The sequence below is a fragment of the Chiloscyllium plagiosum genome, chromosome 3 (assembly GCF_004010195.1).
Source record: "Chiloscyllium plagiosum isolate BGI_BamShark_2017 chromosome 3, ASM401019v2, whole genome shotgun sequence".
Classification (NCBI taxonomy): domain Eukaryota; kingdom Metazoa; phylum Chordata; class Chondrichthyes; order Orectolobiformes; family Hemiscylliidae; genus Chiloscyllium; species Chiloscyllium plagiosum.
Window position 1 is genome coordinate 50,635,480 of NC_057712.1, and position 16,259 is coordinate 50,651,738.

General features: G+C 40.0%; 1 protein-coding gene across 1 annotated transcript in view; it reads right to left on the minus strand.

The window, feature by feature from the left end:
* The window catches only part of col9a1b (collagen, type IX, alpha 1b), a 149,970-nt gene that overhangs the window by 91,140 nt on the left and 42,571 nt on the right, over positions 1 to 16,259 (minus strand). The window contains exons 10-15 of the mRNA XM_043681717.1: positions 14,973 to 15,017; positions 14,830 to 14,886; positions 14,663 to 14,716; positions 10,559 to 10,612; positions 5,528 to 5,581; positions 1,942 to 1,995 (exon numbers count right to left, since the gene is read on the minus strand). Of these exons, the coding sequence (XP_043537652.1) occupies positions 1,942 to 1,995; positions 5,528 to 5,581; positions 10,559 to 10,612; positions 14,663 to 14,716; positions 14,830 to 14,886; positions 14,973 to 15,017 (318 nt within the window). The remainder of the gene's footprint in view (positions 1 to 1,941; positions 1,996 to 5,527; positions 5,582 to 10,558; positions 10,613 to 14,662; positions 14,717 to 14,829; positions 14,887 to 14,972; positions 15,018 to 16,259) is intronic.

The window sequence follows — 16,259 nt, forward strand, 5'->3', positions numbered from 1 at the left end:
AGCTTATCTCTCCACGCTCCAGGCTCACTGCCTTTATTCCTGATGAAGAGCTTTTGCCCGAAACGTCGATTTCAAAGCTCCTTGGATGCTGCCTGAATTGCTGTGCTCTTCCAGCACCACTAATCCAGAAACTGGTTTCCAGGCATCTGCAGTCATTGTTTTTACCTTGTTTCCTTTTCTTGCCTAACTGCCCACAATGTCCTGGAATACACATGATCAGGTCCTGAGGATTTATCTACTTTTATGTGTTTTAGGACCTATAGCACCTCCTCTTTGTGGACTCTTTTCAAGGCATCACTATTTCCCTGAGTTTCCTAGCTTCCATGTCTTTCTCCATGGTGAATACCCAATTGCACGTAATAAGGCCAGCTCCAGAGAAATTTAACATCTTCTCAGCTTGCACATTGTGCTGAAGGTTGGGAACTTAATCTGATATTTGCATACAATCATTCTAGTCACAGAATTATAGAGTCCCGACGGTATGAATGCAAGCCATTCAGCCCATCAAGTCCACACCAACCCTCTAAAGAGCATCCCACTCAGATCCAACATCCTACTGTATTTAATAACACTGCATTTCTGATGGTTACACTGCATACTCATGGACAGTATGGGTAATTTAATATGGCCAATCCACCTAAACTGCACATCTTTGGATGTGGGAGGAAACTGGAACACCTGGAGGAAGCCCAGGAATATACGGAGAAAATGTGTAAACTCCATACAGTCAACTGAAGCTGGAATCAAACCTAGGTCCCTGACATTATTTTACACTGCTGAACTATAATTTGATCGGGTAATTCTTTTGATGTTTGTGGGATCTTGCTATGTACAAATTAGACACTCCATCTGCATTAACAAATGACTACACTTCAAAAGTACTTAATTAGCTGTAAAGGCATTTTGAGATACCTTCAGGACATAACATGCTATATAATTTTTCGTTTATGTATATTGGCTGCACATCAGCAGTTTTTGTTCAAGGATATATTTATCACCTCAGCAATAAATCAACAACTTCAATTCATTACCTTTGGAGCTATAAATTAACGGGTGGTCACTTTGGAACTCAACTGACACAATGTGATATCATAACTTCCACATAATCAACTCTGGATATTCATGGATTACCAAGAAGCAGCACTCTGTCCACAGTCATAGCATATCACTTTCAGTCACATTTAACATAAACATTAACAGTGAAACCTTTCATGAGTTATGGTATAAATAGAATGCATGAGGAGACAGTGGAATAGGAGGTTAACTCTACAATGCTACACCATTATAAAAATCTTCATTATTAAGATCACATATTTCCATCATCAGAACACTGACTTATCCCCCTTTGTTCCCTCACCACCAACCTACTGGGTCTACTGTTGTATTCCCCAAAGTTCTGTAGTATTGCCTGATGATTTCAATGATTTATCATACTGCCACTTGTGGGATATTGCTATGTACAGATTGCCTCTTCTATTTCCATAGGTTATAACGCGTACAAAAATTTAATCAGCCAGGAAGTATTTTGGGATGTGAAAGGTGCTATTTAAATGCAATCTTTCTTTCTTTAATACAGTAGTGAGCTCCCAGAATGTCCCATTGTCAGAAGTGAGGATATTGGCAACTGGACACAGTAACAATGAAAAAGCTAACCAACATAATCAGAATTATGTTGTAACCATATATAATGCACAACACTAAAGACGCCACCGAAGCCAAATGGTCTGTGGTACAGTTTATTCTCAATCTGAGCTTCCTTCCAATCCTATTTCGTCTTTCCTCTCAGAATGATTTTCTATTTCTTGCTGTCTCATGCACTTGTTGAGCTTCCTGGAACTGCATCTATGCTATTTGCCTGCACAGTTCCCTGAGGTAGTGAGTTTCTCATTCATACCACTTGGTGGCTAAATAAAAAAGGACAGTTACATATGCATTACTTACAGGTGAACCAATAGGACCAATGCCACCAGGTTCGCCATCCAATCCACGAAGACCCTGGAAAAATAAGCCAAGAAGATGGTTTTAGAAGGAAAAATATCCAACAACGATTCTTTTGACAGTGTTGTGAACTTCAATAGTTACAAAGCAATAGTTACATATAGCAATAGTTACATTGCTATATGTAGCAATGCCTGCACAGGGCACTGACCATAATTATAATGGGATCTGTGCACAGTCTGCTATCTTCCAACAGTGATAACCATTTGAAAGAACTTCCAACATGGTAGCACCATTCATTAAATCAGCTGTCGTGTATCAAAATAATATGGTGGCTGACATTTGGTTCTCTGTGGCAGTGAAGAAACATGTTAAATTTGCAGCAGAGGCATTCCGTTAAATATAGTCACTCCTTTATCACATGGCTGCCAACATCACTGAAATCTCTGCTCAACATCCTACTCAACCAATTATAAGTGTAAAGGTAAGCATAATACCTCAAGGTCAACATTCACAGAATGAGCAAGAAGGAGCTCCCAATCAATTCTGTTACTTCTGCTCTTGAATCTCTACACCTATTGTCACCAGCAGACAGGTTGACTGAAAATTAAGAAAATACTTTCATTCTGCTTGGCTTTCACACCAGCTGCAATGCTGAGTAGGACATTTCACGGAAATTCGGAAATTGTTGGCAATGGAAATTTTGCAAGATGGGAGCTAACTCACTGTGGAACGTTGATACCTGTTATGGAACTGGCCCCAAGTTCATCGTTGTCGGACAATGACATGTAAACCAATTGGTAATAGCATCGACCTCTACACAAAAGTATTTATTCACTTAAAGAAACAAATAATTTGTAGCCTGGCTTCTTCCGCACATGCATAAGCTAGTGTAGCGCACCAAGAGTGATTCCATTGCCCCACAAAAAGAAACAAAAGCACAAAAGTATACTTTTTAAAAATATAGAATTGAATTTTACGGCAGAGAGGAAAGCCCAGTGTGCTGCTCTGAGAGTTTAGATTCCATTTCACAAAGCCTTGGTTAAACCACACCAGGAATCACTGGAAGCATTCTGGGCATCACACTTTAAGCAGCAGATATTGACCTGGAGGGAGTGCACTGTAGATTTACCAGAGTAATACCTGAACACTAAGCGTATAATAAGGTAAGATTAAACAAACTTATGGTTGTATTGCCATAATTTAAAGTAGACAGGGCAAAGTGAGGAGGTATCATCTTAGTTTTGAAGCCAGACCTTTCTGTGATGGAATTACAATTTATATGTTTATGCAAATAGTGGTGGAAGTTTAAACTCTCTTCTGCAAATCATAATTAATTCTAGATAACTTCATGGGGGCTATCTAAAGAAGTTATGTTGAAGGAAAATGTATATAATACTGCAAAAACTAGTGGTAGGTTAGAAGATTGTAACTATTTAAAAATGAAGAAGGGAGCTAAAGTGAGCATTAGCCCTCAGTGAGTGACATTGGAGAATTAATGATGGGAAACAGGAAAATAGGGGAAGCACTTAACACATATTTTGTATCAGTCTTCATTGCAGAAGTCACAAGAATACCCCAGGACTGTTTATAAATCAAGAGGAAAAAATAAGGAACTTAAAGCAATCAATCAATCACTGGGAAAAAGTGCTGGTAATACTGGATTAACACTGACAGGTCCCCATGGACCTGACCAACTAATACCTATTGGCTTGAAAAAAGTTATAATCCTCCAAGATTCATGAGATTCTGGAAAGGCCCCAGGTAATTGGTATATGACAAATATAACATCTTTATTTGAGTTCTTTGAAGTAACAACAAATAGGTAGATAATGGGGAACCAACTGAGGTGATTTATTTGGATTTTTAAAATGCATTTATAAGATATATATCAAAAATTATTGCACGTGATAAATGCACATGTATCTTCACAGATAGAAAATTGGTTAGGCAAACAGAAGCAACATTTCAGAATTAATGGCTCATCTTTAGGAGTGCAGTAAAGATCCGTGCTAGGATCTCAACTATTTATGAAAGACTTTAATGACTTAAGTGGAGAGACTGAGAATGTGATAATTAAATTTGCTGATGACACAAACATGGGTAGGAGAGTAAGCTGTGTCATTAGGCCAACACCTTAGAACTCTCAAAAACAGCACATGGACTGCATGGGCTCGAGAAGGCACCTCATCATCACCTTCTCAAGGACAGCTAGGGGGATGGGTAATACCCAGTGACTCCCACATCACATCAAAACAAATAAATAAATAATACATAGGAATATGCAAAGAATTTATGGATAGGTTGAGTGAGTGAGCAAAAATGTGGCACACAGAGTATAACATTGGAAAATGTGAGGTTGTTCACTTTGACAAACAGAATAGAAAAGCAGAATGTTACTTAACTGGAGAGAGATTGCAGAACTTGGACATACTGAGGGATTTGGATGTCTTGCCACATGAATCACAAAACATTAGCATGTATGTAAAGCAAGTAATTAGATTGCCAGCTTTTATTACAAGGGAGACGATTGCATAAATGAAGGGAAATTTTGTTACAACTATACAGGGCCTTGTGCAAGACTTCATTTGGAGTACTTGTAAAGTTTTAGTGTCCTGACCTACATATAAAGCAGTTCAGAAAAGATTTACCTGACTGATTCCTTGGTTGAAGAAGTGGAAGTGATCTTATTGAAATGTATAAGATTCTGAAGGGACTTACAGTTTGAGGTTAGGAATTTGTGTTGCTAGAAGGGGAGCCTTCTTGGGGAATCTAGAGTTAGGGCATACAGCTCCAGAACAAGTGCCCCATTTAAGACAGAGGAGACGAGGATTCCTCAGAGGGTTGTTAGTCGATAGAGTAGTCTTCGCCAGAGAGCAAGGTCACTGAATACATTCGAGGCTGAGTTAGACATATTTTTAATTGACAGAGGAATTAAGGAGATATTGTATGCAGGAGAGTGAAGTTAATGTCCCAATCAGGATAGCCATGAACATACTGAATGGTGATGCAAGCTCAAGGAGTCAAAAGGCATATTTTCTTATGATAATAATATTAACGTTAAAGCTGAGATTGTTTGGTCTTTGGTCATCAAATGCATTAAGGAATACAGGACCAAGAGGGAAAATGAGTCCCAGATTAGCTGCATGGAGGAAAAGGCTCAAGGGGCTTAACAGCCTAATTCTGTTTCTATAATCCTTTATTTCTAGTCAAAAACTGAAGCTCATTTCCCATAACATGGCAACATTTTCCTCTATCAGATAGTTACTCAATATCATTTTTAAGTTTAATCATTATTTGAGATAGCTATGAAATAGTCTCACATCATATAATCTATGGTATGTGTGAAGAGAAAACAATTGTGCAGTATTCCTCTTTAAGTTGAGATTTAACTCTCCTTAACCATCTTTAATTTCTCTGGGAGGAAATTACAGATTCAATTTTAAAACCTGCTGTGCCACTTATGTAGCTTTCTTTAAAAGTGGCACTAAGTCAGAAGAGGTTTGCCACAGAAAGATATAAATTGCAAGTTAATGAGATGGGGACTGAAAATTGTTTGAACTTAACTATTTTCATCAGTTTAACTTACCATATCACCCTTTCGTCCATCCATACCAGCATAACCTCTAGGACCTTGAATACCCTAAAGTTCACAAGAAAACTTCTTGTTAAAAGAGCAAGTAAATATTAGAAACTATTGGAACTATTGCAGACAATTTTAACATCTTCATTCCAATTGTCCAACTGAGCAAAGCTGTTTGCAGGATCAATGCCAACTGTTGTACAGTTGGTAATGCACTTGTATCCAGGTCTGAAGTTGGTGGATTCAAATCGTGCTTCTCCAGCACTTGTACACAACTAGTTAGGTTACTGCCCCATTGCCAACACTGAGGGAGGTGCCTTGCCCCAAACGATCATTGGCACACAAAGCAAATAAGCAACCAACTGAAGACTAAATCAACAAATATTTAATTAACTAAACAGTTCAATTTACTTGGTAAAGGCTGCAGAAAAGGATCTGCTACGCTCCTTTGAAAGTAATAAGACTCAACCAATCAAATTACTCCAATAGGGCTGTCATCTTGAAAATGTGTTGGTTAAAAACAACAGTTACAGAACAGAAAATTGTGAAAAATATTGGCAATTCAAAAGAACTCTGTCTTACTCAGAGTTGCAGCATACGTTCATCAGACTGGCCGTTGTCCTTGTCAATCAGAGCAGGTCTTTCATCTATGCATTTTTATTCAACAATCCATTTAAGTAAATTAAACTCCATCTGCCAGTCCGCAGCCATGTGGCCCATCTGATCAAGATCCCATTATACCCTGAGGTAACCTTCTTCGCTGACCACTACACCTCCAATTTTGGTGTCATCTACAGACTGACTAACCATACCTCATCTGTTCACTTATTTATATAATTTATATAAGTGATGAAAAACATTGCAGCCAGCACTGACCCTAGTGGCACACCACTGGTCATGGACCTCCAGTCTGAACTCTCCACTCTCCACCATCACCCTTCATCTTCTATCTTTGAGCCAGTTCTGTAACCAAATGGCTACTTATCTAACCATGATAACCAGTCTACCATGAGGAACCTTGTTGAACACCTTACTGAAGTGTGTACGATCTTCATTACTTATTCAAAAAAACCCAATCAAGTTAGCGAGACACGATTTCTCATGCATAAATCAATCCTTGCTTTTCTAAATATATGTAAACCCTGTCCCTCAGGATTCCTTCCAACAACTTGCCCACCACCGATGTCAGGTTCACCAGTCTATAGTTCCCTGACTTATCCTTAAATAGTGGCACCACGTTAGCCAACCTCCAGTCTTCCGGCACCTCACCTGTGGCTATGGATGATACAAATATCTCAGCAAGGGACCCAATGATCACTTCCCTAGCTTCCTACAGAGTTGTAGCATATATCAGATCAGGTCCCTGGGATTTATCCACCCTTATCTGTTTTAAGACATCCAGCACCTCCTCCTCTGTAATATGGACACTTTCCTAGATGTCACTATCCATTTTTCTATCTTCTACACTTCTCCACGGTAAACACTGATGCAAAATACTTGTTTAGTATTTCCCTCATCTTCTGCGGCTCCACGCACTGGTGGCATTGCTGAATTTTAAGGGGCCCCATTCTCTCCCGAGTTACCCTTTTGTCCTTAATGTATTTATAAAAACTGTTTGGATTCTCCTTAACCCTATTTGTTGAAAAGCAATCTCATGTCCCCTTTTTGGCCTCCTGATTTCCCTCTCAAGTATACTCCTAGTGTCTTTATACTCTTCTAAGCATTCACTCGATCTCTGCTATCTATATGCTTCTTTCTTCATCTTAACCAAAACCTCAATTTCTCTAGTCATCCAGGATTCCCTACACCTACCAGCCTTTCCTTTCATTCTAACAGGAACATAATGTCTCTGGATTCTCATTATCTTATTTTTGAAGGCATCCCATTTTCCAGCCATCCTTTTACCTGCAAACATCTGTCCCCATTAACATTTTAAAATTCTTGCCTATTACCATCAAAATTTGCCTTCCTCCAATTTAGAAGTTTAACTTTTAGATCCTCACTATCCTTTTCCATCACTAATTTGAATCTAATAGAATAATGGTCCCAAAATGTTCCCGCATTGACACCTCAGTCTCCTGCCATGCTTTATTTCCCAACAAGGTCAAGTTTTGCACCTTCTCTAGTAGGTAGATTCACATTTGAATCAGAATATTTCTTTGTACACACTTAATAAATTTCTTGCCATCCAAGCCCTTAACACTATGGTAGTCCCAGTCTGTGCTTGGAAAATTAAAATCCTCTACCATAACCATCTTATTATTCATCCAGATAACTGAGATCTACTTACAAATTTGCTTCTCCATTTCCCATTGACTACTCGGGGGTCTGCAGTACAAACTCAATAAGGTTATGATCCCTTTCTTTTTCTCAGTTCCACCCAAATAACTTCCCTGGATGTATTCCCAGGAATATCTTCCTGATGTACAGCTGTAATGTTATCCCAAATCAAAAACACCGCTCCCCCTCCTCTCTTGTCCCTCTGTCTACGCTTCCTATAGCATCTATATCCTGGAATATTAAGCTGGCAGTTGTGTCCATCCCTAAGCAATGTCTCTGTAATCGCTATGTTCCCAACTATGCCCTGAATTCATTTTGCCTTACCTGTTAGAACTCTTGCATTAAAATAAATGTAGTTAATTTATCAGTCCTGCCTCATTTTCTTCTTTGTTTCTGCCTGTCCTGACAGTTTGACTGCACCATTTTCCCATCTGTACCAGTCTGAGACTGGTCTCTTTCCTCGCTATCTCCATGGGTCCCACCCAGCCTCTTATTAGTTTAAATCAACTAGGTGATAGTCTGGTCTGCAGATGCTGGAGATCAGAGTTGAGAGTGTGTTGCTGGAAAAGCACAGCATGTCAGGCAGCATCCGAGAAGGAGAATCGACATTTCAGGCACAAGTCCTTCATAGTTTGTGCGAAGATTTGTAGCTCGGGTGCTCGTTGTTGTGGTTCTGTTCGCCGAGCTGGAAGTTTTTGTTGCAAACGTTTCGTCCCCTGGCTAGGCGACATCATCAGTGCTTGGGAGCCTCCTGCGAAGCGCTTCTTTGATGTTTCCTCCGGTGTTTATAGTGGTCTGTCCCTGCCGCTTCCGGTTGTCAGTTTCAGCTGTCCGCTGTAATGGTTGGTATATTGGGTCCAGGTCGATGTGTTAGTTGATGGAGTTTGTGGATGAATGCCATGCCCTGGCATCCTGATGAAGGGCTCCGGCCCGAAGAGTTGATTTTCCTGCTCCTCAGTTGCTGCCTGACTGCTGTGCTTTTCCAGCAACACAATCTCAACTCTTACTAGTTTAAGTCCTCCCGAGCAGCTCTAGCAAATCTCCCTGCCAGTATATTGGTCCCCTTCCAACTCAGGGGACTCCCTTGCAATCCGTCCTTCTTATACAGGTCATTTCTACCCCAGAAGAGATCTTAATGGTGCAAAAATGAGAATCCTTCTCCCTTGCACCAGCTCCTCAACCATGCATTCATCTGCTGTATCCCTTTATTCTTCCAATCACTGGCCCATGGCACTGAGAGTATTCCAGATATTACAACTCTTGAGGATCTTCTTTTTAATTTCCTGCAAAACCTCTTATATTCTTTCCTCAGAATCTTGTTCTTTTGTCTTCTTATGTCGTTAGTTCCAACATGTAAAAGGACTTCCTGCTGGTCCCTCTCCACTCTGAAAATATTCTGCACTCAGATATCTTTGATCCTAGCACCACGGAGGCAACATACCATTCTGATGTCTCACTGTCAGCTGCAGAAACATCTGTCTGGGCCTCTGATTAGAGTGTCCCTGATCACAATTGATCCGTTATAACCTGACATACCGTCTGTTACATTAGAGCCAGTCTCAGTATCAGAAAGCTGGGTGCTACATTCCCCTGAGAGTCCATTACCTTCTACATTTGCTACAACAGCAAACTTATTTGAAATTGGGATAGCCACGGGAGACTGCTGCACTACCTAACTCCCTCTCCTACTTTTCCTGCAGGTAACCCTATAATGACTATATTTGTGGTTTTTCTCCCTTCCTGCAACTGCCATCCATCACACCCTCTAGCTCTTGTAATTCCTCATTGTATCGAACTGCAACTTCAACTGGTTCATATGGTCCAATAGGATTCACAACCAAACAAACTTATTGCAGACATAATCATCAGTAACATGGAAACTCTCCCTAATCTCCCACATCAGACAGGAAAAGCACATGTTAGACTAACTCCAACGTCTGGAGATGTTTGAAACCAAACAGCAGAGGCAGTCAGCTGTTCAGGTATATTTCTGTTTGTTTCATTTGTTTCAGTTGCCATATGGTCACTGCTGTGTCTCTCCTCGTCCTTTCTAAAAGTGCCATTGTTTGATCTTTTTTCCCCCGAAATTCCAAAACAATTCAACAGCTTATCAAACAATAATCACTGCTCCTAGAATTCAAGTAAATCAGCTCCAATCTTGAAAATACCTCAAAAACAAGGAGCAGCTATTCCAGCCACAATTTTTTCTCATCCTCCATCTTGGATTATCCAAAATCTTCCTATGCATCTTCCCTCCTGGTATAACAGTTTGTGCCATTCTCAGGCATAATTCAGTGTCCATTGCCTTAAGATATCTTTCTAAACAACCTCTTCAGAGTTATTACATACCATTGTAGCAGGTGGGACTTGAACCCAGGTCTCTTGGCTCAGAGGTAGGGATATACCACTGCACCATAACAGCCCTTTCCATTGCCTTAAGAATCTTAAATCTTCAAGCACGTTCAACAAAATTCAGTGATGCACAGCAGCAGAAACCCAAGGTCATTATACAATCCTTAAAAACAGGCTCTAATTGCCTGATTTCTATTGTGATCTGCAAGTGCAAATGGAACAAGGGATAGTAGATCAACCTCCTCTTATACAGTACTCATTTATTTCCACAGCAGAGGTGGGGTTGTGTAAAATGAGCAGTTAATCTGAGATTGCCCTTTGACATCTACTGGTAAAAATTGGATATCAGCCCAACGTTTCCAATTACAGTATTGCAAGATATATTTGAAGAGTGAAATACTTTACTGGTGGGCCTTGAGCGCCGACATCTCCAGGAGCTCCCTGTTCTCCTTCTTCACCCTAAAAGACAAAAACAAAGCAGAGTGAAATGAGCAATACGAGCAGGTTTCTGCCCCATTTACAGACAGAATGGTCAAGGAACTGTGACACAGTTCAAAGCAACAAGGACAAAATCATATCAAACAGAAGGAGGTCCATTGCCACTGAATTAATGACAACAGGAGTACAAACTATATAGTAACTGAGAAAGCTACAAATTTAGTGACAATTCAGGAGAAACTAGCCATATTCATTCATTTTAACTCACTAGCCTCAACTCAACTTGGTCTCAGCTTAAAGTGACTGTATAGAACTGTATGTGAAAATAAATTGAAGAGACAATTGCCTAGGAGTTCCAATATGTTTAGCTTTTTATTTGGAAAGCCTTAACACCAGATTCCTCTGTTATGTTGTTTGCAGCTAAATGATCAACCAAATGTGTCAATCATACCCTAATATATTTACAGCTAGAGTTATTCCATACAATACTTTGCCATTCACATGGTTGTATTTGGCCTTGAATGAAGACAGGTGGGCTGGAAAACACGTTCTTAATGAAGCCTGTTCTGATCTCTCAACCATTGATTGAAGGACTGAACATCAGCTCTGGTACTGAGACATACTTCACTACTGTTTCATTCAGAAGTCTGCAGGTGTCGTTGGAAAATAGGAACATACAAACAGCAGGTTTAGCCCCAGGTCTTCTCCATCATTTCATAGGATCGTGGAATATCAACACTTTCACACCCATTACCCCCTTAACTTTTTACGCTATTGATCATCAAAATTTTATCAATATTTACTTTAAAGATACTCAAGAACTAAGCTTCTACAACCCTGCAGGCTAGAGAATTTCAAAGAATAATTACCCTCTGAATAAAAGAATTCCTCCTCATCTTTATCCTAAATGGCATGCCCCTTATTTTTAAATAGTGCCCCTTCACCATCCAGCAGGAACAACTTACCTACATCTATCCTGCCTATCTCAGAATGTTTTGTAGGTTTCAATTAGATCACTTCTCATTCTTCGAAACCTTAGACAACACAGGCTCAAATTGCACCATCTCTCCTGCCATCCCCGGAACAAGTCTGGTGAACCTTTATTGTACTCCCTCTATCTTTCCTCTATCTCCCTCAATCTAGTAATATTTTTCCCGAGGTAAGCAGACCCAATCCACACATAGTATACCATCTCTCCTGCCATCCCAGGAACAAGTCTGGTGAACCTTTATTGTATCTCCCTCTATCTTTCCTCTATCTCCCTCAATCTAGTAATATTTTTCCCGAGGTAAGCAGACCCAATCCACACACACTACACCAGTTGTGATTTAACCAAGTTCCTATACAATTGAAGCAAGACTTCACTACTCCTACACTCAAATTCTCTTTCAATAATGGCTAATAATCAATTAGCCTTCTCAATAGTTTGCTGCACCTTCAATGACTTGTTAACAAGGACACCTCTTTCATCTTCACTTCCTAACCTCTAACAATTTAAGAAATACTCTGCACGTCTTTTCCTCCAACCAAACTGGACAACCTCACATTTTTCACATTATATTCCATCTGTCATGTACTTGCTGAATCACCAAGCTTGTCTAAATACCCCTAAAAATCTTTTATATCTTTCTCACAACACACTTTCTTACATAGCTTTGTCAGTCTGTAAATTTGTATATTACATTTGGTACCCACATCCAAATCATTGATCTATATTGTGAAAAGCAGGGGCCCAAGTACTGATCCTGGTCATACCCCATTAGTCATATCCTGCCAATGTGACAATAATACATTTATTGCCCATTTATTGCTGAATTGCCCCATAGTGTTTAGGGATATGCAGGCTAGGTGGATAAGCCATGGAAATGCAGGGTTACAGGAATAGGGTTGTAAGGTGGGTCTAGGTGGGATGCTCTTTGGACGATCAGTGTGAACTCAATGGGCCAAAGGGCCTGCTTCCCCATTGTAGGGATTCTATGATTCCTTTTCTGTTTCCTGTTTATTAGAATTACTTTATCTATCACCTCCCTTCCGATGCGCTTTACTTTTGCTCACCAACCTCCTGTGGGAAAATTTATCAAGATTTCTGAAAATTCAAATATGCTACATTCATTTTCTACACTTCATCAATTTTCTTAGTAACTTCCCCAAAAAAAGCTACAAGTTTATTAAAATGGTTTTCCATTTGGGAATCCAATGTTCAATATACCCTATTAGATCACTGTTACCGAAGTGTCCATTTGTTACATACTTTGTGATAGATTCTTCTCTCTGACTGATGCAAGGCTGATGGGTCTGTAATTCCCTGTTTTCTCTCTTGCTTCTTTTTTAACTAGTGTGGTAATATGAGCAAGCTTCCAATCTGTAGGAATCACTCCAGAATCCATGGAATTTTGGAAAATCTCCTCAGACAGCACATTCAAAACTCTTGGGTGTTAAACTATCTGGTCCCGGGGACATATTAACTTTCAGCTCTCCTGTAAATCTTCTTTCCAATGCTAATTTCCTTCAATAGTGTGTTATAGAATCATAGACATCTACAGCACAGCAAAAGGCCTGCAGCCATCAAGTTTGCATCAGTCAAAAACAACCACCTAATTATTCTAATCTCATTTTCCAGCACTTGGCCCAAACCTAATCAACCTCATAAAATAATCTCTCCATACCTGGAATTAGCCAAATGAACTATCTTTGGACTTCTTCCAATGCCAGTAAATCTTTCCTTAGATACATAGTCCAAAACCGCTCAAAGTTTTTCATCTGTGGTCTGACCAATGCTTTGTAAAGCAAAATCTCTCTTCTTGTTGTTGCCATTCCCTGGAGATAAAGGTCAACATTCTATTTGCTTTCCCTATTACCTACTGAACTTCAATGCTTTATTTTTGTGATCATGGATGTGAACTCCAAATCCTTCTGTTCTGTAGCTTTCGACAATCTTCTCCATTGAAATAACACCCAGCTCTCTCTAAAGAACATAACTTCACATTTTCCAACATTATATTCCATCTGCCAAGTTTCTGTCCACTCACTTTAAGTTTCTTATAATTCTATGCAGATTTTTTGAATCACCCTCACCAAGTGCCTTCCCACATATTTTTGTATTATCCACAAGGCTAGCTATAGTACATTCATTATCCTCATTTTGAGGGAAAAAGAAATACTTCAAGGATATCCTCAAACAATCTCAAACAAAATACAATATCCCACTAACTCATGGGAACCTCTTTCCCGAGGCCACCAAACTGGAAAAGAAGCATCCATGAAGGAATTGATAAACTTGAATGTCTCTGACAGCCCCCAGGTGTACACCCAGTGCAAACAGCAGAAAGACCATGTGGAATATGAGCATCCCTCCCACCCGACTCCTCAAACACTGCCTTCCCCAACCTATGGAGATCCAGCTTTAGATTGTTTCATCATCTCAAGATTCACAACATCAGAGTGGAAGTAAATTATCCTCAATCTAGAGGGATTGACGAAGAAGAGAAGAAGATAGCTTTACTTATCATTAAAGTGATTTCATCTATAACCATTCAGCTTCCTGTCTGTATATCATTCCAATCTAACACCATGGAAAATGGAGTACATGAAAAGATTAAAGGATAGAAACTCACAACATTAATGCTATGCAAGCATTTCAGAAATAAAATACAAACTTATTAAGGCATGACATAGCAATACTAAACAAACCATCTTCATCTCATCCAGGACTGACAAATCTTACAATTAATCAAGAGAAGATTTGATGCTTGACTCATGCCAGTTAATGTCATTTTTAAAATCAAAGAACTGCAGATGCTAGAAATCAGGAACAAAAACAGAAATTTTGAAAAAACTCTGCAAGTCTGGCAGCATCTGTGAAAACAAAGTATGGTTAATGCTTCAGGTCTGTAACCCTTCTTCAGAACTGAGTTTTTCCAGTAATTTCTATTGTTGTTATGTAATGTTAATATGAAAGTTGGACTTTAAGTTATTGTAATAGATTTACCAATGTGATTGAAACAAACAGAAGGAACTACAGTTAATTTGTACAGGTTTATGGCAAAACCGGCAAGCAACACTTTCTCCTACCTTGTGTCCTTGTTTGCCTGGTTCACCAGCCTCTCCTTTCACACCTTTATGCCCCTAAATATCAAGAGGCAAATGAATTAGAGAAAAATATTCATTAAAGTCAAATCCAATGATTTGTGATACCCGACCTACAGATTTCTGTTACGATAAACTAACTGGACACTTACCTTCATTCCTGGAAGTCCAGCATAACCCTGTAGCCCTGGGGGGCAAGCATTGGGACACTAAAAAGGAACAGATACTTCATTTAAAATAATTTCCTGGAAAATATCAGATTGAGTAACATGCATTAAAAGTTCTGAAATCTTACCAGTGACTCGTCACTGCTATCAGCATGCACCAGTGCTGGAAGTCCCTGCAGAATGAGGAAGACAGACATTTTATGAACCAAGTTGATGGGCAAAAAAACCAGAAGCAACATGAGAAAAAAATGCATGTCAGCACAGAGTCGTTGCAGGTGCTCCGGTTTCCTCCCACAGTCAAAAGATGAGAAGGTCAGGTGAATTGGCCACGCTAAATAGTATTAGGTGCATCAGTAAGAGGGAAATGGGTCTGGTGAGTTACTCTTTGGAGGAACGGTGTTGATTTAGAGAGTCATAGAGTCACAGAGATGTACAGCATGGAAACAGACCCTTCGGTCCAATCTGTCCATGCCAACCAGATATCCCAACCCAATCTAGTCCCATCTGCCAGCACCCGGCCCATATCCCTCCAAACCCTTCCTATTCATATACCCATCCAAATGCCTCTTAAATGTTGTAATTGTACCAGCCTCCACCACACCCACTGACAGCTCATTCCAAACACGTACCACCCTCTGCGTGAAAAAGTTGCCCCTTAGGTCTCTTTGAAATCTTTTCCCTCTCACCCTAAACCTATGCTCTCTAGTTCTGGACTCCCCGAATGCAGGGAAAAGACTTTGTCTATTTATCCTATCCATGCCCCTATAAGGTCATCCCTCAGCCTCTGAAGCTCCAGGAAAAACAGCCCCAGCCTGTTCAGCCTCTCCCTGTAGCTCAGATCCTCCAACCCTGGCAACATCCTTGTAAATCTTTCTTGGGATATAACATCAGTCATGGAAGGTTGACCCCATGGAAGGCAAAGACAAAGGCCATCAAGGAAGTTTCATAACCAACCTTGAAAAATGAGGTGCTTCGATTCTTAGGACTAAATGGGTTCTATCGGAGGTTTGTTCCAAACTTCAGCAGTGCAGTGGCACCGTTAACCGGTTTGCTGAAGAATAACACAAACTTTTGGTGAACAGAACAATTCGATCATTCAGTCACAGGAGTGTGCTGGCAAACAGCAAGCTGGTTTGAAGTGTGTCTACTTCAATGCCAAGAATATCCAGAATAAGGTAGGTGAGCTTGCAGCATGGATAGGTACCTGGGACTTCGATGTTGTGGCCATTTCAGAGACGTGGTCAGGAATGGATGTTGCAGGTTCCAGGGTTTAGATCTTTCATTAAGATCAGGGAAGGTGGTAAAAGAGGGGGAGGTGTGGCTTTGTTAGTCAAGGATGGTATAACAGTGGCTGAAAGAACTTTTGACGAGGACTCGTCTACTGAGGTAGTATGGGCTGAGGTTAGAAACAGGAG